Source organism: Lissotriton helveticus, chromosome 9 (genome assembly GCF_964261635.1).
Source record: "Lissotriton helveticus chromosome 9, aLisHel1.1, whole genome shotgun sequence".
NCBI lineage: Eukaryota > Metazoa > Chordata > Amphibia > Caudata > Salamandridae > Lissotriton > Lissotriton helveticus.
This window is the reverse complement of record NC_136070.1, coordinates 1,037,238,125-1,037,263,709: the sequence shown is the minus strand read 5'-3', so window position 1 is coordinate 1,037,263,709 and position 25,585 is coordinate 1,037,238,125. Positions and strand designations below refer to the sequence as shown.

Sequence of the window (25,585 nt, the reverse complement as noted above, 5' to 3'; positions counted from 1 at the left end):
GAGCCTCAAACACAGTGCCTTATTCTTCTCAGTGATGTTTTGCAGGAGCTCTTTAAACTCCATCACACTGCCTTTTCAGTTTTCCTAGCTCAGTGTTGAACCATTTATTGGTGGCTTTGAGACGCTGCTTTGGTTTCCTCACTTGGAAGGGTCCGTTTTTCAAGGGAAAGGTGATGTTTTTAATTTGTTTTCCTCACTTGCTTTGGTATGGATAATTGCAGTGAGTGAATGGCTCTGCTGTTGTGTATGGATTCTACATTCTGCGTTTTAATCATCACAAAGAAGTGTGTTTTAATCATTCCTAGTACGGCGCCATGGGCTGCAAAACTATTCGGTGCAAAGTACTCAATTAATGGACCGACTAAGTCTGAAGATGGATTAGTAAATTAAACAATGTTTTTGAGTCAAGGATGTTCTGCTACGTTTACTGGGCATTGTCAAGTTGACTTGGTTTGTTTTTAATGTAATCCTTTTTTGTCTACCAACAACTTGATGGCACGAAGGTCTGCAGGTGTAGGGAAATGTCTATCATTACTTACAGAAATGTTCATTATTATCCTGCGGCTTAGTAGATTGCTGCAATGATGAAGGAACTATCTGGGTTCAGTGTCGGGTATTTTAAAATGTAGTTTGAACTGATGAACGTTTCCGATAGGTTGTTATATGTTTAAGTGTATATTGGTGTCCTGGAATGCAAATCTAAACAGATAACAAAGCTATGTACTTTACATGGAAGACCTGAAATTAGTATGGAATGGGAATATATTTTAATCATGTACAATATTTTAGAGACTGCAAATGAGTGGTTAGGGCTTCATTGTATATCTCGAGTCTGGTGGAGCTTTGTAGATCCTAATCGGTGACTAATAAGTGCTCCTACAAGTGATGAGTTTATAAACTGTTTCAAGTGAGATAGGGTTGTTGCCCCAGATCTTCAGGGCATGGTGTGACAAAGCTGATATAATGGCTGTTTCTTGTGTTTGTTGATTTAAGGCATGGTGGTGTTGTAACTCCTTGGCTTTTGTCTGCCAGAGGTGGTTAAATTATGGAGCAGGTATGTTTGTGTGCTATTTTTAAATATCATCTATAGAACGGGTAAGAGGAGGGCTTATAGCTGGAGCTTAGTTATTGAATATATTTTGCCAAGCATGAGCGTAGAACGCACTTCACCGGGAAGACTGAGTGTGGACCCCGAAGTCCAGGAGTGAGTTGTCCTGGGCTTCCACAGTTCTGTGGTGCAATTCTGGAACATAACATTTTATTTTTTGTGAAAGTGAACAATGACCTATACCGTTTTAAGTTGCTGAAACTGATTTCATTTGGTGCTGTCGACAGTTAAAGTGATGTTAAAAAAAATTGAGTGAATGCAATATCCGCACAAGAGATTGGGTACATTTATCCTGACATATGTGAAGGATTTTTTGACTATATTGGGCAATGGTGCAAGCTCCCCTCCGTTGAAGGACATTGTCACAGGTATAGCCTTTGTATGTAGTGCTCTTAAAATAGAGGTTGTGTTGGGGTTGTTGGCGGAAGTCTACCTTTAAAAGTAGTTTGAAGGTGTATGTTACCAATATTTAATCTGATCTAGTCACTCTGTAAAGTTTAGGCTTGGGAATGACTGGGTCTGGAAGAGGAATGACAATGTTTGATATCTGTGAAAATTGCTATGCTTTCGTTCGAGGCTTCTGTGATTTGTTCACATGCAATAGGTTACTTTAACTGTAGTGAATTGGGTGATTTCAGCAGAAAAGACTGCTTTAAGTCTAATCAGTGTAGAATCATTTGCATTTAGCGACATTGACTTACCAAAGTACAGAGAGGATTTATTTTGTGGAGGCATGGGGCATCCTTTTGACTTTAGTGGTAACGTTTTATCTCTTAGTGTTCATGCTGGTTGAATCTTAGTTTACAGGATGATGCCCTGTTTTTGGTGGTAACGAGAAGAGTCTTTGAAGGTTCTTAGTAATGGTGTTTTTAGTTAATGCAAGTTAGTGTGACAGGGAGTTTAGTGTGGTGAAGTAGTCCTAGTACAAAGGGGCCAGAGCCGCAAATACGTAATGACATAAGGCAAAAGGAGTATGTTGATGAATGGTTCTGCTAATGTGGGTTAGTTTAGGTGTGGTGTGTGATAATTAGTGTTCGAAGGAGGTCGAAGACCTTTTATTTTCTTGGTTGATTAGGTTCTAGAGACTTTCAATCTCGGAGGAAGATTTTGTTTAAATGTTTGGTAAATGGTTCTGTCTGTGGGTTCTGTAGCATGTAAGGGAACCTTTCAGGTGATGAGCAGCAGGAAGTTCAAGTTTGTGAGTTCCTGGAACGTGGAAGTGGAAGATGATGTAAGGGATTGTGAAGGCAAGTCAGGTTTCAGTGATGAGACTAAGTTGACATTTTATTTCCGCAACATGAAATATTAAGATGTGTGTTGGTGCGCATGTGGCCAAGGGCATTAAAAGGTGGTGGCTTGTCGGTGGGGGAAATTGGGGTGTGATTAAGGTTAAGCTTTGAGCTACTTCGATGTTTGTTTCAGGTGTGTTTAGACGAGGTAAATGTACTTGCAGATAATCTAAATGGAGCCCATTTATCTGGAAAATACAGCATTGACTCAGTTCTCCTGGACCTGAGCTTGATACCCCTGATCAACAGCTAGGATTAACCTTGGAGGACTATTATTGCTGGATATGACGTGTGTCCCACCTTACAGTCGTTTCATTGAAAGTTTCATTTGAAAGTGAACCATGTACAATTTGAGTTCCTTGTATTCTGCTTTGAAAAAACTGAATTTAATTATGAAATGTTTTGTCTTTTGCAGCCCATGAAGAACACCATGCGTTTGAAGGTGGACGTTCAAGGCATTAACTGTACCTTCCAAGGAATAAACTTTACTTTGCCATCTTCTTAAGCAAATTCTACACAGAAGGGAGGGGTGCTTGATGAACGTTTGGCTGGAGCACTATGCTTGTCATTTTTAGATATTTTTTAAATACCTTCTGATTAAATATTTGGGCAATTAGTACTCAAAGTAAAAAATATTGTATATATATTTCTAAAGCAATTTTTTTAGACCTCCAAATTTCCCTTTTCTGTATGATCTGGACAATTTATTTGTTGCTGCGATGTCTTTTAGTCCATTTGTATATGACGTTTCAATCGGGTATAAGCCTTCCAGATGTTATGTTAATTGTACTGTCTTTAAAGCTAAATGCAAATATGCACAAACATGAAATGCTGCTTTTTTATAAACTTGCTGTACATATAGGAGTAATGGTTTGGTTAAACACACACTTAAATTTTTTTTTAAACATTCCCATCATGTTGAGAAGCTGTCTGTGACTGCCTTGGTCCCAGGAAAGGAAAAAAAATGCACTGCATTTTTTTAAATCCATCTTTTATTGCACTGACAATAGCACACATACTGTAAATTATCGCCGGGTACTAACGTAAAGCTAAAGATTGTAAATTGACCAATTTCACTTCAGGGGAAAATAATGGTGGGTGACTTCCTTGTGCCATTTCTCCCGTAGCATTCATGCTTTTTAACTTGGAGGACTTTCTTCCTTTAGCACATTACTTTTTTTTGGCCCTGTATTTGACAATTTAATTTGAACTATTTCAGTTGAAATGTCACAATCACGATTTCCCTACTTTTTTTCTACATGTTTTTAGTAGAACGCCTATCTGTACATTTTAGTTATTTTTTTTTCTATATGCAGTATTTAGATCTGAAAGCACCTTAAGCAATGTGAGTCATTTTAAGTCCAAGCAGCAGAACTACCCAATATAACTAGACTATGTCAAGGCGGCCAAAAAAAAGGCTAGATGTGCGAATAAGTCCAAAATCTGAAACTTACAGTAAATATGACTTTTTTGAAGCCTTTTCTGGGTTTTCAGCTCACTTCTTCCAGTTACTCTTCCCTATACTTCAAAGTAGGACCTGAAGTAAGAGGGAGACGTGTGTTAATGACTCTGCTAAAGGAAGAGCTGCTACCATGGGTGGAACTCTATGAAAGGTGTTTCTGTTGAGGAAGAAAGTGTAAGGGAGTGTGTCGGGGATGCACAGATAATTCATAGTCTTGTACGTTTAGAAGCAGGAAAACTGCAATGCCAGTTCCTCGTTGAAGTGGATCTAAACATGGTTCCATTTTGGCAAATTAGATTTATGTGCCTGTTTTATTAGGGCTGCCAAACTTAAGATGAACATCTTGGTAGAACTGCTGCTTTCAGAAAGGGTCTGAGTAAATTTCCAGTAGAACTGTGAACGTGTACAATGTTAAACTTTGAGTGCATTTTGTCCTTATTTTTGGAGCTGTCCATAGGTTTTATTCTTCTAGTACCAAAGATTATTGGTTTAGTTGCCTTTCAAAGATGCTGCGAAGCACTTGTTCATGTTTGCACCCGACTGAATAGTTTTGTTTCTGGGAGCCCTAGCCTGCATGGATTATTTAATTGAATTCAAAACAGGAACATCTCTACTCAAAATCACATGCTAAAGAGGGCTTTTGGTGCTTTCATTTGGAAACATTGAGGTTGCACTGATTTCCACTCATTTGTAGCAGGAAGGCAAGCATTTACATTGAGTCCGTTTTTAAATAGTTTATATTTTCAGCTGTCTTTAAACATTAACCAAGTGTGCTTTTCACTTCAATCATGAAAGGTATTTTGTGAAGAATGCTTTGCTTCAGTAATTTTCAGGGCCCTGTTTTAAAACAAACTCCTGTTTTGTTATTTCTGGAAAGAAAACATTTTGGAATGGAGAGCCATCCATTACTGAGGTTTAAGTGTTGCAGACCGCCTTTGCCAGGTCTGTTTCTGTGAAAATGCACAAAATGTCCGGATCAGTTGAACCTTTGTTGATGATCACTACTTAAAAACTAGATCACAGATATAAATCTTATTTTATGCAAGCATACCTAATGTTTTCTGTCATGTTACAATGGAATATGGTTGACTTTTATCTTTATCAGATTTGTGCCTTGTGTGTTATAAAGAGTAAAACTAGTTTAGAAATGTGTTCAGTTTGAACGTCTTATTTAAATAAATTCTATATATGCCAAAACAGTTTTCTTTATTGTTTTTGAGGTTCCAGTTAAGTTATTTTGAATAAAGCATTTGTGCATTTAACACCTATAAGCTGTGTACACTATTTCAGTAAATTCCATCACACCATATGTGAAATCTGAATTATTATTTATCATTCTGTTTTTTTAAACTCCGTTATAATGCTCAATGCAAGAACTCCGATAGCCAGCTTGACAAACTCTTCTCCATAGACTCGAGAAGATCCGCAAATCACCCATTAAGAAAGCGAAATTATACTACTAATTGAACTGAACTACCAAAAATGGAAGTGTGAAAGGTCTGTGTGGTAAGGGTAAGGGTCAAAGATCATGGGGAAAAAAAGGGCGCTAGAATCCGAATATTTCTCCACATTGCCCCCTATGAATAATTTATTTTCACAGCAGCATCATTGGTAACAGGTCAGAATGGGGATGATGAGCACGAGAGACCAAGACAGAAAGAGAGGACGAGAGACCAAGAAAGTTGTTGCGCGACCAGGAAATAGGCGTTCAGAGAGGGAGCAAATCAAAGCACCTCAGTTGTGCTCTATAGTGAAAAAAAAAGTACTACGATGTTTAAGTTGGTTATTCATATAGCTCTTTAAGTCATCATAGTCCTGTCCCATTTCTGAGGATGGGACCGGGCAGGAGAGATGGAAAAAAGAACATGAGAGAGGAAACAAGATAAAATGGGATTGATTGAAAAAGAGGTGTTTCCTTCCCAGAAAATATATCTCTCTGGACAAAGAAACCATTCTTTATTTGTAGATGGCATTAGGCACCTGACCAAAAGGTAAGGAGTAAAGGAAATTAGAAACTGGGTGCAAAAGACAACCGGAAGGAACAAGAGGTTGAAAAGATAGTAGTTGGTATGTTGGTTGACAGAGTGGAATCGGGGACTGGTTAAGTTCTGAAGAAGAGTGCAATGTTCAATAGATACTAGTACAGGCAAGAGTCAGACTGCCTACCCATTCAGTGTCCACAGCCAGGTCTATCATAAATCTGACCCATATATTTAAATTTAGGCAAACTACCCACAGCTTAAGAGGGAGCAGGAGGGAGAATGTAAGGGATTACCGGGTTAGAGGTGTCAGTTGTTTATCAGTCCCTTAAGGAGGAAGGAGAGTGTTTACCTATCGGGCAGGCCAGTGCTTGAAATGGAAAATACTAAATGAGAGTATTTACTGTCTGGAAGTATCCACTTCTTGCTTATAGTTGGTATTTAACCTCTGCGGAAGGAGATTGGGATTGCCAAGCCCGTCTATAGAACCTACTGTACTTTCTGCAGAAGCAGTCCTTTAGTATGTCCAAAACTGACACCCTTCTATTTTGATAACATTTACTTATAAAAAACCTTTTTAAATTGTACTTATCAACTCCACCTCTCCACTTACGTCTCTTCTGAAAATTCTATTGAGTTGTAGCAGTTGTGTTAAATATTTTCACAAAGGGTATTGTCATTTAAATTCTACAGTTTGTGAGTCTTTTTCAGGTTTGCGTATCCATTCCATGTTGTGGGGGCTCCTTTGATAATCATATGGTATACTGTTTTTGTGCTTCAACAGCATTAATTGTACCAAAAGGGGGCTGTATTTCAGGCTATCATAGTGCCCATGCCGATCACAGCCAAGAATGTTTAATGGGAGCTAAAATTGCTTTTAAAGCTGTGGTTTTTCTTTTTTCTTCAATTATTTGTCGAGACAATGTATTTTTGTTTGATGGTCTAGCCACAAAACTATTAAACCACTGACTGTCTAACAATAGAGCTGCTATGCTTGTTATTTGGATGAGAGATGAGATTAGCTGCCAATGCAAGTTGAGTGCCAAGAGATTGTTCCATTTTATGTTGGTGGACTTCTTGAGGACTGTTGCTGTAGGAGTTGTTATTGCAATAGCGTGACAAAGGAGATGACGTGGTGGTTGCTCCAGATCATTGGGATTATCCTGTTACTGTGATTAATCCAGACCGATATGAGGGTTGCTGCCATGGTGTGGCCATCTGTATGTGTAGAGCCAGAGACAGGTTGTGAGTAGTTGAGATCCTCTAGAAAGGCCATACATAATCTTTATTGGAGAAGATGGTCTATCAAAGTAGATGTTCATGTCATTCTGAATGCTGTTGAGGTGGGTTAATGTCAGAGATGGCATCCAGGCAGATGTATGCATGCAATTTTTTTTGTCAAGGGACAACATTTACAGAAAGAATCTGATGCAGGGGGTTTTAGTGAGAAAGGAAGTGTTCGGGACAAAGGTAGGGTAAGGAGGATGTAAGGAAGGAGAAGGTGGGGAAAGGGAGAGATTTGAGAGGATAACTTTTGAATAGGTGGGGTATTGACGTGGCTGGCCAACATGAGGGTTGCAATGTTAAGAAGTGGGCAAAGCAGTTGAAGTGCGGAACGTTTATCTGAGGTGGGCTAGGCCTCGATTGGCTAATCCTGCCCCATTCGCTCTAGCAATTACCACATAAAGGTTGTTGAGTACAGGACCGGTCTTAAATTGCACAAGCAGCGAAACATGGTAATGTAGGTAACCGACCTGGTGGAAATTAATGTTTTGTATCTCTATTTAATTCAACTTGTATATCACAGGAACGTCGTACCATGACTGATTTCTTTCATAATTTGTGGAAATTACATCATCCATCTGAATTATGTCAACCAATGAGAAACGCAAATAATTTTATAATTTGCAACACATGTATGTTATATCCTGCTTTTAATACCCTATTTTCCTTTTTAAACAAGGTTATATAAAGCATGACTGGTATTATGTTATGGAGATTTGGAGACATTTTAAACTTCTGTGCTTCATGGTTGGTTGATATTCTACAAGAAACATATGTTAGCACTATGGGGCTGTAGTATTGTTAACTGTATCTGCAGTTTTTTTTATAGTGTATACCAGACTTACGGGTGTTGGAGTGCTATACAGGAGCCAACATCATAGCAATGGAACACCACTATAACTGTATAATTAGACATCAAAAGAGGGAATATTCTGTTTTGCCTTTGCAGCATAATAGACATAAAATTAGACATTTAGAATGAACATATATACAAGATTTATTGATGACTATATCATTGGAGTAGTACATGTTTGCCTTCATTTTGAATGTTTCAAGAGAGGGATTTGTATGCATCTCAGGAAATGGTTGGAGGGGCAGTTTGAACAGAGTTCAAGGTTTTAGGAGCACTTCCCAAGAATGTTTGAAAAGGGATTCTTTTGTTTCTTGAACCAAGGTTGCTCCACACATGGATTCATTTGTACACAGTGCACGTGAATCCCCAGAAATGGTTGCACTTTTTAATCCTGTGTTTGGGGCTGACTTTGGGGGCATTTCTGACAGCATCCTGGTGGGACCGAAGTCCCAGGAAACCCTGATTGCTTCTGCCCGCATCTTCGCCATCTTGCACCTCACCCTGGTGGGACCACAAGTCCCAGGGTGCATCAGCCACTTTTTCCTGCCGCCGCTCACAAAAAGGAGGCGTCACCATCACGCTTAAAGCGCTGCCTCACTTCCAGCGGCGGAGGTCGTGTCCGGGTGTCCGCGCCAGTCAGCGACTGGAAGAGGCTGGGCTGGGCCATTCCTCTTTGCTGGACACAAGCTACCTAGTCCTAGGCAACGGAACTGGTACTGTAATCATCTGGAAGGCTATCCGGTGAGACCTAACCTCCATTCCCTCATTTCCTGCTCCCGTAGTCATTTCCCCTGGGGACTGTAATCTCGTCAACACTGCCATTAACTTGTACAGACTGCTTAATTAGTGGGGGCAACCTCTCGCAGGGTGGCACGAACAAAAATGTTAAATGAGGTTTTGTGCTTTTAATTATTTACTTAGAGTTAATGACCAAGTATTGGATTGCATATTTTATTCTTTTTAGTTACTCTGTATTTCTATGGACTTTACTTCCACCACAACATTGGTCATTAAACTGGATCTGAACCAAGTTGACTGTAGTGTTGATTGCCCCTTGTGATCGGGTTGCAGATAGAGCCTTTTATCATAGGCATTCTTATCTGGTAGCCCTGCTAACCCTACGTAGATTCATGCTGGGGCCTGTTCCCTCCTGCCCTTGCACTATTGTTTCTTACATTTTTGTGCAGATTGTCTGGCATATTGCATCTGCTCTCTGCACTTTGTCTGAGCTCCTACGTACTTTGATTTTCGCAATAGTTGTTTCCAATTTGCTCTCCTTCTACCCTGAGTTTCCAAGTTAATTAGTAGCGCCAAAATTAAACCATCTATAGTACAAAAGGCAATCACCACAAGCAAAGTAGAATGGGTAAACGAGTGTGTACAGAAAAGAAACAAAAGGCCCCTCCTTTGCCTCAATCTAAAACCAAATCGACCTCTATAGATAGGATGTTGGAAAGGGCTCTAGGAGCAGTGGCCAATGAAATCGAACGGACAGAGACGATTATCCTTAACCCCTAACTTGGAAATCCCTCTGGTGGATTCTGACTCCTTGCAAACCTCAGGAGTCTTGATAAACGATACACCCAGGGCCCAAACCCCAATAGCCGAAGTCATTAACTCTGATCAAACCAGGGTGGAATCTCCTATATAGCCCACTATAAAAGGGAGACCTAAAATATAAGTAAAAACAGTGGCAAGAAGGAAGAAAGCCATGGGAGAGAAGATAGATAGGAACACTGGGACGGGAGGACTAGTAAACAGTATTGAAACAGCCAACGAACAGCCAGTGTGGGTCACTAAGCTAGTGGTGGATCTGCAAATCCAAGTGAGGGACATAGTCAAGGATGAACTTAAATCACTCGTAGAAAAGGTTGACAAACTGGCCTTGCTCCTTAATGACTGGACAAGTAAACAGGGTGGTAGTAGATGGGAATGTAGGACCTGACACAAGACCAGGCCGCTGTGAACACCATATGGGCCAATTCGCCCCCCAAACACAATGATTGCCCAGCTACTCAAGTACCAAATCTAGAGAGACCGCAACCATCAGCCCCCCACAAGAGCCAACAGGGAGATGCCCCTCACCACCACCACTTACAGAGTAAATCCACCCCTTTACTCCAACAACCCTTCAGGCAATGGCAGCTGAATAAAAAATGGGTATGGGGTAGACTTTCCACACGCACAGAAGCCACTAAAGACCCCCCCCCCCCCCCCTCCCTCCCCCAGTTATAAACATACCACCGGCTTCAACTCCATATGTTCTCATCCTTGTAGGTATCCCCGAGCTCCGAAGGGGTCAACATGAATCACACCAAGAACTAAAACAAAAATGCATGCAATGGCTAGCCAATCATAGGCACTTCCGGTACGACGATGCAGGAGAGATGTTAACTACACGCAACATTGGATGGCTAGGATGGAGGCCTAAGGACAAGCAAGGAGACTGTACAGTGATACATTTTAGAAATCCTTGCATTGTTCAAGACATTTTAAATAGAGGATGGGAGACAAACGGGTACTATCCAAGCCCTCCCACTGGGTTATTTCTATCCCCCAGAGAGGGTCCATCAAGATATAAAGCATTATGGGTGTGGCCGGAGACACGAAAACTATAGCTATAATATAGCTGCTTTGGATCACCACTGGCCCAGGCAACCAATCTTTAATATTCCCACAGCAAACAGATTTAGCAGCCTAGAAGGAGTGGATTCACTTGAGGCTCAGGCTATTGGCCCCGAAGTGTAGTTGGACAACCTTCTGATGGTAACTGAGACAGGGCACTGCACGATGTTAGGGGAAGAAGAAACCTGTGGGAGGTTGAGCGGCTCCCCAGGAAACACCCATGAGGGCCTAAATATGACCCTCTCCTGTAACCAATCCCCTCTATCGAATAGCGGGACCATCACGAAAGCTGACTCTGGGCTCTGCGGGTCTCCCCTTCAATCCACCCCCCCAGTTGCCGATAAATACAACTCTCCCGAGCGCCCAAGGCTGCAAGTCTTATCCTGGAACATAGCTGGTCTGAACAACAAGATAGATAGATGACCCTGAATGGGGCCATTTCATCGACCAACATGAGATGTGCATGTTCCAGGAGACGTGGGCAAGAGGGGACGTCTCAGAATAGGGTTTTGCCATCTTCAATATTCCTGCAATATCTGGTGGAAAAGGGAGACCCTCAGTTGGACTAAGTACATGGGTGGGAGTTCGCCTAGGCTGTTCAGCAAAACAGATAGAAACATCTTCAAATGATATTCTGTGTGTCCTCCTGCACTTCTTGCCCAATACCTCTATAGCCCTTCTAAATGTGTACTCCAGACCAGTTAGCCAGGGACAGGAGTCAAAAACACTTGAGGAACTAATGTCATTTCTACCCACCATTACAGACAACCATACGGTGATCATTGGAGGGGATTTCAAATGTCAGTTTGAGCCATTAGATGGCATGCTTAAGGACAGTCTCTGTGAAGAAGATAAGTACTGGGCCATCCCGGAGACTACGTGTCCACCAGTTAAAATTTGGTCCCCTTTGGTGATCCAGATGAATTGCCTTGTTTTGAAATATTCCTTAAGGCCATGTTATGGAAGAACACAATCGGATACATCTAGTAACTACACCTTTACTAGACAATTGGCAGCAAGTGGTGTTAGATCTGTAACTTTCAGGTCCAACTTTCTTGAACAAAGCAATGTGTTCAGCTTGCAGCATTATCCGCATACACATGCAGCTATAAGGATATGTGGATCTTAGTTTTGTTAAAGATCAGTTAGAGAAACTTGGCGGGAGAGAAGGAACTGTGAGGGATACTTCGGACGGTCTATGGTAGAAACCGAGGGAGTGTCAAAGGGTTTCAAAAGATACACCCAAGTTTGTCCTCACATTTTCTTTCCAGTGTTTCTCCAATACACCCTCACTCCCTATTTCAAGAGGAAACATTGTCACCAAGTTATTTCCTTGGATTAGTTAAGTCTGACTGAGACCCTGATCTTGCAGTTGGTACTCCAGAAAGTCAAGGCTCAGGCAGTGGCGCAAAGCAAAATGATGCCCCCTGCTGAATGTGATGAGGGACCCCAGTGTCTCTCAGATTGCACAGAATTCTTTTGGCCTTGGGCTCAGTGGGAGCCCCCTGAACATTTGGGGGCTCCCCTTATGCTGCAGGGGCCTACCCAGGAAAGCAGAGTGGCTTTCGAGAGTGTTTAACTATTTCTTATTCCATGTTATTGCATGGCTGACAGGGTGAGATGAACCCCTGCAAAAGAAGAAACCCTGCTCACCCCATACAATGGCCGTTGCGGAGGCCTCCGTTGCACCACTGGGCTGAGGAAGAGGAGAAGGCCAGGATGTTTGTGAGGGAGAAGTTGAGATTAGCTCAAGAAGAAAGGAGTTGGGCGATGTTGGGTCCTCTGCACATTCTCTGGGTGTATGGATTCTCCATGTGCCGAGAGAATGCTGAGAACCTTAAGGCTGCGGGATTTGGGGTCAGGAGGAAAACGGTTGGTGGGACTTGCGGACAGGAGCGCCTTGTTTCTGTCCTGCTGACTACAATAAAGATATTTTAATTTACCTGAAGACTGCGTTCTTACACTGGTGACGAGGATGGCGACTGAAGGCCGCAACATTTTAAACACATTTCTAAAGAACTAGTCATTATAGGCGATGGCGTAGAGGAAGAGTATGCTACAGCCGTCAAGGCCTTGAACACTCGTTTCAAACTTGTAAAAATGTAACCTTGAAAAGACACAAATTCTACAAGAGAGTTTAATTGCAAGGTGAATCTGCCTCAAGTTACGTTGGCGCCTTGGGCATTCTCACTGCCTCTTGTGAGTGTAATCTCTGGTCAAGAAGAACTTTTCAGGTTATTTCCCTCGCTACATTGGTATAGAAAATATTTTCTTTCAATATCTATTTCTTGATTCTCAATCAGTACTCATTTTTACAGGGTGTTGGCACTTCTTTGTTTTACTTCTCAAGCACTTGTTTATTACACTGATCTTCGGGATAAGGTTTGGATTTAATTACTTATTACACTCACTGGTTCTTCAGATACCAATTCCTTTTGGCCTTTTCTCCTCTCTAATTGGCTCTTTTCTCAAAAAATATATTTTCCATCTTGTGGCATGATGTGACCCCGGCACACACACACAATTTTTTCTAAAACAGTTTGTTGATTTGTAGAATTTTATCGAATTTCCAATTGGACGCTCTGGTATTCATTATTGTTTGTCCTGATGATGACCATCTAATTAGAATATGGTTGAAACGCCGTAGACGCCTATACATGGCCCTGATCGAAGAGGATGCATTTTTGCTATGTGTTGTTTCTGTCTTGTTCAAACCACATATATTTAGTTTTTTTCCTCAGTCACCTGTTTACACACTACATTGTCCTTGTTGTTTATGTAACTTGTTGAGTGCCATTATTGCTATAATCATTGTCTTATTTAATTTTCTACATATATATAATAATCTAATCTGTGTCGGGGTATCACTTGTTTAAAGGGTTTTTAAGCACTTTTGTCATAAATTTCTTGTTTTAAAAAATTCCGGAAATTTTGTCATATTTCTTTACTCTTTTCCTTTTTCCTTTTTTCTGTTCCTTTTCTCTCGACGTCATAATTTTTCGGTTTAATTCTTCGGTATTGTTACTTTGTATTTTACACTACATATGAGATTTAACTTGAACCTTTTGTTCGGATGCCTTATATTCACAAGACTAGAATCCTAAGAAGAAATGATAAAAGACCAGCTAGTCAAAAAAAAAAAAAAAAAAGTTCAGGAAACACTGCCAAAAGCATTAGACATTGCCACAAGGATAATAAGCACTAGTTCATACATGGAGCAAATGTCTTTAACCAATAGCAAAAGTCAGAGCGTGCTAGCAGTAAAATCCAAATATAAGAAAACGAAAGAGTTCAAGGAAAAGTCAGATAAAAGAGAAAATAACTATACAATGAGGAAAAAACTAGAGTGCCACAGATGTGGCAGTACCAGTCATCTAGCTCATGCTAAATCGTGCCCGGCTGTTGACAAAATATGCACCAAGTGTTCAAAGAAAAGGCATTTCGCCAATATTTGCAGGTCCAGTGGAAGAGAACCATCTAGAAAGGTGCACAATGTAAAATCAACAGCGGAAGAAGCATCTTCAACCAGCGAGGAAGATCAAAGTCTCACCATTTTGGACACAGATTGTTTTAATGGCATTTGGGGGCGTCAATTCACAACGACTGAGAAGACCCCTATGTTCTATAAATGTGAATGGTGTATGTGTTAAGGTGTTAGCCGATTCCGGCTCTCCTTTCATTCTGATACGTGAATCTGTTTGGAGGGAGTCATTTCCGAAGCAAGTTTTAAAACAGTCTAATATACATCCCATTGGTTATGGTGAGAAGGCCATCGATGTTGGTGAATTCAACGCCGATTTTGAATTTAAAGACAGCAAGTCGAAAGGTATCATATATGTAGCTAGAGATGAGGCGTACCTTCTTGGATGGAAAGACCAAGGCAATATTGGAATCATACTTGATCCCAATAATGCTCAACAAGTAATGTTGAAGAAAGATTTCTTCCAAGTGCTGGCCGTCAAAGCAAACTCATGGGAAATGTTGTACCCAGAAGTATTTAAAAAGGAATTAGGTCTCTTTAAAGGTTTTAAGTTTTAAACATATGATCAAATTAACAGAAGGGGCTAAACCTGTGGTGCCCAAGGTCAGGAGAGTGCCTCTGGCATTGCAGTCAGTTTAAAGAAAGAATTAGACATATTGTGCTCATGTGATGTCTTAGCTTGCTTAGTCTCCACAACGGCCCCCTACAGCGCTAGGGATGCCTGGTTACACCCTGGGGATGCCCAGGAGTGGACATTTCACAGGGAAAAAACCAGGAAGGGTTCCCTAGCGGTAGGAGTACAGCGCCAGGACACTCAGGAGTATCAGTGCGCTTTACAAGTACGGCTACATTTACATTTACATGTCATAGAGCCTATTGAGTCCTCTGATTGGGTGTCACCATTGGTTCTGGCCAAGAAAGGCAATGTTAACCTGCACATGTGTGTGGACTTGCGCAACCTTAACAAGAACATACGGATAGACCAGCATCCCCTACCTAACATTACTCAGATGACATCCACTCTCAAAGGAGCCAAGTGATTCAGTTTGGTGGATATTTTATCTGCGTATCATCAAATCGAATTGCACCCAGAGCCAAGGCATCTTACTTCATTTATTACTCGAGAGGGTCTCTTCCATTTTAAGCGCATTCCCATTGGCCTCATCTCTGCTGTTTTTCAGAGGGTGGTAGAGGGCGTGTTCAAAGGTATGCATAGAGTGATGGCCTTTCAAGATGATGGTTTAGTGTATGGGGGAGGATCAGGGTCTACACAATGGAAGATTGTGCCAGGTCTTGTCCTTGTTAAGACAGAAAGATGTAACTCTAGGTATAGACAAATGTAGATTGAATGTAACCACTGTGAACTATTTGGGGTATATGTTGTCTTCTGAAGGGGCGTGGCCTAAACACAGTCTGGTTAAGGTTATTGAAGATTTCAGCACTCCTGGTGACAAGGATCAGGTAAGATCATTCATGGGGCTCATTGCGTTGTATGCCTGTTTTATACCCAATTGCACATCCAAGACTTACAATATCAGATGCCTTCGCAAGAAAAATGTTTGGTTTTGTTGGAATGACTTATGCACTAAGGAGTTTGAATTCATCAAGCAGGAAGTAGCTCATGCCATTCCCCTGAAAACAATCAGAACGGAAGATCAAACCATAATAATGACTGATGCCAGTCATAAGGGTTTGGGTGCTGTACTCATGCAGCATAGAGATGGCACGGATGAGGTAATTCCATTTGCTTCTAGGAGTTTGTATGGCGCTGAGGGCTCGTATTCCATGATTGAGCGCAAAGGTCTTACTTGTCGGTGGGGTATCACTCATTTTAAGCACGATCTCTATGGCTCAAAATTCGTGGTACGTGTTTACCACAAACCTTTGGTAGACTTATTCACCACAAGGGGTGGGGGAAAAGCGACCCCCCAGAATCGCAAGATGGCAGTATAGACTCATGGATCACAATTTCAGCATTGAGTATGTGCCAGCCAGAAGAAATCTCTTGGCAGATTGTCTGTCTCGTTTAGCTCCTTGTTGCAGTGACGTTGTTGAGGTGAAGGACAACTTTGAACTGGTATGCAGTATAATGGGTTAATCTGAAGATGTTATATCTGAACTGGAGTGGAGAGAAGCTTCTGAGACTGATCATGAGCTTAAGGAAGTTTTAAAGACGTTGAGCAAGGGATGGTCGCATGAGATCAATTAGCAGAGTTGTGTCAACAAGTACAAATATGTCTTCGACTAATTATCAATGGTGAACAGATTGCTGTATATGTCATCGCTGTTAGTGGTACCTGATTATATGAGAAACAAGGTACTTACCATAGCACACTAGAACCACATAGGCATGCGTGCCATGAAAAGGATGGTAAGAGAATTTCTGTTGGCCAGCTTTGGACAGGCAGGTGGAGCATTTTGTAAGGGATTGTATGGAGGGTGCGGTTAGTTACAAGTCACAAGTAACTACTCCCTGTTCTGTAGAGGCCATTAAAGTTCCCGACAAACCTTGGGTTAATTTAGCAGTGGACATAATTGGTCCTATGTTTTGTCTGCCAGTGTACCTGAGTATGGTTTAGTCCTCATGGATTATCACTGTCGCCGGCCAGAAATCAAATGGGTAAAAACAACCGATTCCACCTCAGTTATTAAGCTTCTTGAGTCACTATTTGCGAGGGAGGGTGTGCCTGAGGATCTACTCACCAATAAGGGCCTCAATTCATTTCTATCCAATCTCAAGGATTTCTACGTTCTCTGGGTATTAAGCATGTTATAACTTCTCTTTATCATACTAGAAGCAATGGCCTAGTTGAGCGCTTTAACAGGGTCATTAAACAGAATGTGCAGTTGGCAAGAGCGAGTGGTCTGAATTGAAAGACAGAACTTGGAAAACTACTGTGGGCTTGGGCTGTTCACACGACTGCCAATTCCGACGCCGGTGTGTCTCCATTTGTTCTGCTAAGAGGGTGTGTGCCTGCTTCCAAGCTGTTGAAAAGATGGATGGGGGAATAGTGGGTTCATGTTGCCTAGGAAGAAAGTTGATGAGGTTGGCAAATGGCGTGTCGAGGCACAAAACAAATACGATCAAACGTGGGTCGGACTGGGCGCTAAACAATTGAATGTCAGTGTGGGGACATGGTGAGAGTGAAGTGTTCCAGGATTTTACCCAAAGGGGAGTCCATGTTCTCGGTCCTGAGGAAGGTTGTGAAAATTAACAAAGGTGCAGTTAAATTGGATGGTGGCAGGTGGTGGAACAAAGGGAAGATTGCTGTGTCTAAGATGGGTTTGAATGTCCAACCCAAGAACCATATTCGGGTTGAAGATCATAACAAGACCAATCCCAAGGCTTGTTCCCTGTCATCCAGATCCATCAAATTGCCCTCTAAATTCCAAGATAATGTTTTACAATATTGTTTATGCGTACTTCTGTTATTAGTAGGTACTATGATTACCTTTTGCTTCATGTGTTTTAGACCTTTATGTTATTGTTCTTATGTTTTATTGTTGCCATCTATCATTTGCGTAAAGGGGAAAGATGTGTTGGGTCCTCTGCACATTCTCTGGTCGTCTGGATTCTCTGCATGCTGAGAGAATGCGAAGAACCTTAGGGCTGCCAGATTCGGCAACAGGAGGAAAAATGTTTGGTAGGACTTGCCGACAGGAGCACCTTGTTTCTGTCCTGCTGACTACAGTAAATATATTTTAATTTACCTGAAGACTCCGTGTCCTTACAGGAGAGACGGGAGGAATCTGCACCACAATAGAAAAAAGAGAGAGGGAAAAGAAAAACAAAAGGCAGGAAAAAGAAAAGGAGAAATAATTTAAAATGGATAAAGGCTATCCTTAGAGAAGGAATGTCTCAGGATGTAGTAGAGACAGTGACATCTGTGAAAGGTGATTCCACCTCCGACTTATCAGGTTTAACAGCAAAGGTTCCAAAATGGGTTGTTCACTTATGTGTACAAGGCCAGCATATTCTGGAATGGTTTTTAATCTTTGAGATCATTTGTGGAGAGTAGGCTTCGAATGATGTGTCTAAGGCAGCCATTTTAAAGAGCTGCTTGCCTATGGAAGGTACAACAGTTATTGGGAGGATGCCTTTAGCTGATCAAATGAACTAGGACCGACTGAAGCCAGCTTTGGTCAGAAGGTTTAGGTTGAATCCAGCTTAGTACCTTCGGAGATTCAAGAACAACAAAAAGACAAAAGCACCGGGTTCCGGTTGAATCTTGGATTCATGGTGTGTTGCATAATTGGAAATATATCAGGCAAGAGTGATGGTGGCCAAGGATTTTCATGCCCTTAAAGAATTAATGATGATTCAAAGAGGAGTGTTCTAGCACACTTAAGCAATTCTCGTTCGATTTGACAGAAAGGGACCCAGAGAAGCTTGCAGTGTTGGTTGAAAAGTGGTTATCTAGCATTTGAACAAAGGGTTGGAGCAGCATGGATCTAAGCCAAAGAGAGAGAGAACTCTCAATAAACTGGTTCCAGCCCACAGGTTAAGGGCCAGGAAAATTTCCCAGGGAGGACACAGCAAAATGGGAATCTGGTTCCAAGCCAGAAACTCGATTAAAAGGGGAGTATAGGAAGGTTCTTCCAGGCCCAAAATGATTACTTAACCCAAAAATGTGGTAGAATGAAAGACTGTATCCGCTGCATGAGTAATAGCAAGTGTTTTAATGGTGGGTGAAAAGACCCAAGAGAGCCCAGTTTAACTCAACATAGTAGCAATGGACATCTGGGAAAGGCACTCAGATGCTCTTAAGCAAATCCATCCAAATACCCACAGGGTTTTCTTTTGAAGCTGGTATCAATATGAGGAATGCCCTAAGGGATACAGTTGGCTAGCTACCATAGAAGTGTTGATTCCATGGTGAGTAAGACAGGGAGGGAGATAGTTTGGTGATGTGGGCTTGCGCCATAGGAGTTGCATCAAATGGACTGGGTAGGAATGCGCCATATCTACTAAAATATGGCACATTCCTCCTCTGCACTGGCTAACGTTTGGCTGCCAAGCACCATCACAGGCACCCTTTCACCATGGTACAAGGTAGTGATTAATTTGAGCGGGTGGTTTCTGGTGCTCAGCACTGGCACTTAATCATCAACACCGTTTTTTTTTTAAAATGAGAACCAGTTAAGGACACATTCTTTTAAGGGGAGATATAGTGATTTGCCCTGAATCACAGGATGTTGGGCCGACGTCGAGAATCAAAACTGGTTCCCCAGTTCCGAAGTCTGCAGCTCTGGCCATTCTGCCACATCCTCGCCCCATTTTCATGGTAGTTGGTTCTGTTTTAGGCAGTGCTAACAGGAGAAATGGGCTTTTGCAAGCTGCCTCCTGACCAGAGCCCCAGCACATATTTTATTAGCGACTGGGAGATGGGGGCCTGCATTACAGCCAGGATTGGACACTTTCCTGCACAAAACACTCACTCGAGGCGTTTTCCTCTTGCTGCGTGTGCTGGAGAATGTAGCACACATAAAAAGAGGAACAAATGAGGAGAAATAAACATAGTTCTCCTTGTGACACCTCCCGTCGGAAGGCGTACCATTTTACTGCATTCCAAGGTATACTGTTCGTAAATCTGGGAATGAGACAAAAAACATAAGTGGGAACAGCCAAGCTTCCCTCATGAAACGCCTTCACAGGGCAGAGTAGCTCTAGACTTTCTGCCACACAGTCATGCAAGATGGTTTTGCGTGGTACAGTAAATCTCATTTAACGGCTTGTGTTGCCCTTGCGTGACAACAAGGGCAATAAGCCTTTGATAAATCTGACTCCAGATTCCCCCCAAATACTTATGACTGCTAATATTAATCTTTCTGTTAGTAAACAAAAAACGAAATTATTAAATAGATAGTTTCCATTGCTTATATCATGGTGGGGAGAGCTGACTCCATTTGCCTTTATTCTACTTCACGCCTAATAAAAGTAATCTTATATTGCACATTCACGCAGATGAGACCACCTGAAAAAATCGTCTCATGATCAAAGTGCAACATGTATTATTGAAAACAAAATGGATAAAATCGAGCAGAATCGATAAACAAATAATTAAAGCTATGAAAAGGGAGCATTAATAAGTGATACAAAACGATAGGAGTTGACATCGTTGAGGTGCGCTTCCATACTTTGAACACGAGATGGCAGCAGATGAATACAGATTTCAATGTTGCTTTAAAAGCAAAACATTTAGTTTTAAGACAATTACAATTTTCATACCTCTCGCCCTAAAAGCAATCTTCTATTGCACATTCACGCAAATGGGACCACCTGAAAAAAATCCTCTCATGATCAAAGTGCAACATGTATTATTTAAAATGAAATAGATAAGATTGCGCCGATTCGATAAAAAACATTATTTGAGCTATGAAAAGGGAGCATTGATAAGTGATACAAAACGATAGCAGTTGACATCGTATATTGTCTGGAAACTAAATGTTTTGCTTGTAAAGCAACAATGAAATGTGTATTCATCTGCTGCCATCTTGTGTTCAAAATATGGAAACACACCTCATAACCGATTTATTCAGACCACCAAGCCGTTAATTCTAGAAATAATCATTGATAATTAGAAATGCACTTTTGTGTAGGGTGTGCATACATGGAATCTTTTACAGAGTTATTATATGATGTATTAGCACTTTCTGGATCCGAGTGCCGGCCTGCTTCTCAAGATTATCAACTCATACAAATAGCCCAACATTAGTAATAGGGCTGAAAGTTCAAACAAACTATTTGTTATGGTTACCGTTTGCCAGGTGGTTCGTCTAGTCATTATTTTACCACATTTACCTTTCTCCTAATCTTTGATGTTTTTTGACATTCAAGTTTTGTTGTGATACTGTTTGGTTAGATTATCACCACAAAAAACTGAATGTTAACAGAAATAAGTAATAAATACACATCCATTAAGAAAAAAATAAGAATAGTTATTGAAGAAAAGGTAGATTCTTCAGGTTTTTCCCCAATCTTTCTACGTGGCGATCCATGGATTTGTCTGGCCAGCGTTTTCCATGGGTTTGTATGCAGCAATACACAATCAGACCTTTATAACATCCCCTATCAGGAATTCTAATTCCCACTTTTTTTTGGTGTAAAAGTGTAAAACCAGGCCCAATGTCGTTCTCAAATCTCAACCACCGTCATGATCCTTCTGTAAGACCTAACTCTGGGACCCCTCTGCCATGACTCTTCATTACGTCTTCTGTCTCTCTCTGCTGGGTGAAAAGGCATCCTCATTTTAATAAAAGTGGTTATGCATAGAGAAAAAAGGGAAAGAAAATAGTTAATTTTCATAGGAAATCATAAACAGTCAAATAGTCTTTGGGCATATTTTTTAGCCCCTTTGTGTCGCTCCTGCACTACGTAATGTGTTGAAAGTGCGTCGCAGATGAAAAATTAGATTTATGATGCCACGCAAGGCCACCTTGAGTGGTCCTGCATGGCTTCATAAATCTCAAGTAATGTAAAACACGCAAATTGCTACTTAGCATTAATCTGTGCCAGGAAGGCGTTGTCATGGGTGTGCCCATGCAGCATCCGTGGATTTTGACATATTCCTAGATTTGCAAGAACTTGTAACCCTGGGAATGGACCAAAAAGATATGCCTGCCCATGAGAAACGAAACGAGGAAAAATATCTTCATTTCTCCTTGTTTTTTCCTCTTTCTATGTGTGCTGCTGAAAAAGCCTCTCAGGATTGTTTTTGTGCAGGCAGGTGTCCCTTCCTGCACAAAAACTATCCTGCATACAATGCAGGCATCCTTGCACAATGCTAGGGTGACTGCGTTTGACCGAGGCAGCCCATTGTGCGCCTGTGCAGGGGGAAAAGTCAGGATTGCGCCTTGTGACTTAGATATGGCGCATTCCTGCCCTTTCCCAGTGATGCAGTGCAGCAAGGTGACTTGCTGTGCCACTTTTTCATAAATATGGCCCTCAATCTCAACCAAACCCAGAGACACAATAACATTTGTAATGACAAAGAAATATGTTTAAAATTATCATATTCACACCCTTCTAAGGGAGGAATAACATTAGCCCCTGTAGTTTAATAGAATCATAAGTCTTTTTTGACGCAGTCCAGAAAATCTCAATTTCATGATAAGACCTGGAGTCTCCATTTCTGCTATTTTAAAGCTTGTTCACCTCTTTTATCACCAGTCCTTCAATCCACTTTAGATACAATTCCTTGAATATTCAATCTCTAACCGAATGAGCTCCAGAAGTCACTACATCAACATCAATTTCCCTCGTTATCCACATGAACTCATCTTACCAAGGTGGGTGCGGCCATTATCCGATGAGGCATCTTCAATGCAACAAGTAACTTTTTCACCCCATCAGATCTCACATTCCATAGGTGTCTTTTACATTCCTTCAAACATCTCAGGACATAGTAGAGGCTGGATAAGATACTAACCTGGAATTTCCTTGTCCTTCTTGATATAACAAAAGTAACTTATTCTGGAGAAAATAAACTACACACAGAATCCAATGATCTTACGTCCAACACTCTTTTTTCACAATACTATCACCAACTTACCTGACAACTGTTCAAGCGAAAAGTCTCCATTATCTGGGCAACCCAGCAGTGATGCCTGATGAAATATTAAACTGGTGGGGTTTAAAAATGATTAATTTTCTTTTAGCAAGTGAGTACAATTTTTTCAGTGTGAGGAAATGGTAAAGAATGTTGTCTTTGAGGAACACTTTTATGAAAGACTGCACCCTGCAAAAGCATCTTTAGCATTTCCCCAATTTTAAAAAAGTGTGCTTGCTAAGAATAAATGTAATAATTTTACATCCCACCATTTCACCAGATGACCACAATCCAAAAACATTTGTAACATTTCAATCACATCCCACAATCTTTTGTAACAAGGTTACAGAAGTGACTGCATCCACATGTAACCTACTGATCAAATTATGTTTACCTAGCTGACTTCCATTCCTGTGAACATGACCCACTGAAACTGCTGACCTGTATATATTCACTGCTCTATATGCCTTACTTTCTTCTGCTAAATCAGAAGGGAAATTTAGTGTAAGGACTAAAACTTCAGAAGTGGAATGCAGCCGTTGCTTCAAACACCAGCCAAATCCTCTATGCCAAGCTGCCATTTATCCTCTTTGTGGGCCTGGAGCCAAAGATTCCTTGAGGAGTGTGTCAGCTTATTCTGAAAGGCCTTTTATGCCCCATCTCTCTCTGAGATACATCACTGTAGAAAGACTTGCTGCACCAGTGAATGAATTTCCTCAGCCAAATTCATCAGACTTGTTGGCAAGATTATTAATGGCAGACAACCGACAGGTCCCAGAACCATAGTTGAGTAGGTCACCAAGGAGTGACTAGGAATTGTTTGCCGGTTTGCTCGGGCCAGGTCTGAATTATCATCCTTGCAGTCATTCTGAAAGGCAGAAAAGCACAATTCACATCTATTTCCCAATATTGCAGGAATGCATCTGTCGCTGGGGCACCTAGGTTGGGTCCCCAACTGAAATGCTTTTCAAGCTGAAAATTTATTCACGATGCAAAAGGATTCTTTGGCATTGGACCCCAATGACGATGCAACTGTTGAACCAGTGATGGCATCAGTTTATATCTGATTGAATCCAGCCAATGCCTTAATTACCAATCTGCTAACTGAATAACTAAGCATGGCAGATATTCCATGTTCACCAATATCTGATGACTGCCAGAATCCCTTCGCCAGATCGGCCACAATCTTTGTCCTAATGCCCCATAAATGATTGCCATATCCTAAGGCTGATACAATGTTCATCCTCAGAAGTACACAGTGCTGAAAATTCTCCTTGGTTAAGGTCTTTGCGGCAATGGGGTCTGCTAATAGTCCCAAAAATTTGAATGTAGTGTTGATCCCAGATATGACCATTATACTTCTGTCGTCATACCTCCATGAAGCGCTCCCCAGCCCAGGTGGCTGGCGTCCAAGTGTAACACCCTATCTGGTTTGACCCAAAGATGACTCAGCCGTTCACATACCCCATATGATTTAATCGCCATTACAACTCTATTTTGGCTTCCTGAGAACACGCTACCTGGTTGCATAGGAAAGACGTTCGCACAACTGGAGAATTTCCACCCGCTGTATACTCCGATAATTAAGAAGCCCTGACTATATCACTTTTATGGATGCCTGCCTACTAATCCGGCCAAATGTATCAAAAGCATTTCCAACTTGACCAACACTTTTTGATTTCCTTCTCAATGGATCAAATCTTTTGCAAGAGAAGTCACTGAACTGCATGTATTGAATCTATCTTGAACCCCTAAAACCTCATTTCATGAGTCTGCTCTGCTGCAATTAGGTCATCGTATGGACCTGGTGCTGTAAGAAACGTTTGGCCTATACCATGAACAACATGTTGTCCACATAAAGGATCATCCTCAACTTCTGAACCCCAAAAAGGATGCCATTGGTTTCAGTACTTTTGGGGAACACCTCGGGTTGGGAGACAAGCGAAATGGCAGACTGGAAAATTCCAGCATCTTCCCACCCATTGAAACAGCAGAAAATGACAATGTGACTGCCAGTTCGGACCAACTAGATATGTGTCCTTTAAGTCCAAATGAGCAATCCAGTCTCTTTGTTGTAGGAAATCTAATTTAAAGTGGCGATACACCACCCACATGTTTAAATCTTTTAGGTTGATAACTGATCTATTTTTGCCACCCAGAAAGCATTGCTCAAAAACCCAGGCTGTGCTAAACAGACTTCTGAAAGGTAGGCTTTCTAAAATACCTTTTTGTAAATCTCACCTACAACTTGAGAGACCTTTAGTAGTTGTGTGCTCCACTGAGACCCTTACAAGAAAGACCAATAATGCATCTGATCAGATGACTATTGGAAGGTTTTCAGTGATGTCTGAAATGAAACGGTGAGTGCTGATCATATGGGCTATTTGAACCCCTTGTTACACACTGAACTCACAGTTGATGTAATCCCTTTGTAACTGGGAGTCACATTGATCAAACTCTTGCATTCAGTTAGCTATGTTATTATTTTCAGAAACATCTGTATTGCAAAACATTTAGTGTCAGTATGGGTCATCAGCTGCTAATCAACACTTTTTACAAATTTAAATCCAAGATACTCCTGGGAGTAGAGAGGTGAGACCTCGGGCTGCAATATTACACATTCAAAGTAGTTAACCAACCTGGAGAGGATCAGAATCTGGAGTGCTGCTTCCCCCCCCCCCCCCCCCACACTTCTTTCTACACTCAATACTGATCATGCATAAGCACTCTCTGCTATCAAAAAGACAGAACCTGTATTAGTACGATGGAACCATATTGTCATACCTAAAACACTCAGAAAGGAACTCATTGATGTAGCACACAAAGAATAGTTGCATCAAGAAAAAAAACAAGCAGTGAAACACATTTTTCTTATCTTGATAAATAAGTGGAAATGCTCTTGCCCAAAAAATGGGGAGAAAATTATCCATAGATTTCTTCGGTTTGGTATCAACA

The 25,585-nt window shown here is 41.2% G+C and overlaps 1 protein-coding gene across 1 annotated transcript in view; it reads left to right on the top strand.

Moving 5' to 3' along the window:
• The window catches only part of EIF4E3 (eukaryotic translation initiation factor 4E family member 3), a 129,316-nt gene extending 124,260 nt beyond the window's left edge, over positions 1-5,056 (top strand). Inside the window, exon 7 of the mRNA XM_078661369.1 lies at positions 2,813-5,056. Within this exon, the coding sequence (XP_078517495.1) occupies positions 2,813-2,859 (47 nt within the window). The 3' untranslated portion in view covers positions 2,860-5,056. The remainder of the gene's footprint in view (positions 1-2,812) is intronic.
• The last annotated feature ends 20,529 nt before the right edge of the window (positions 5,057-25,585 follow it).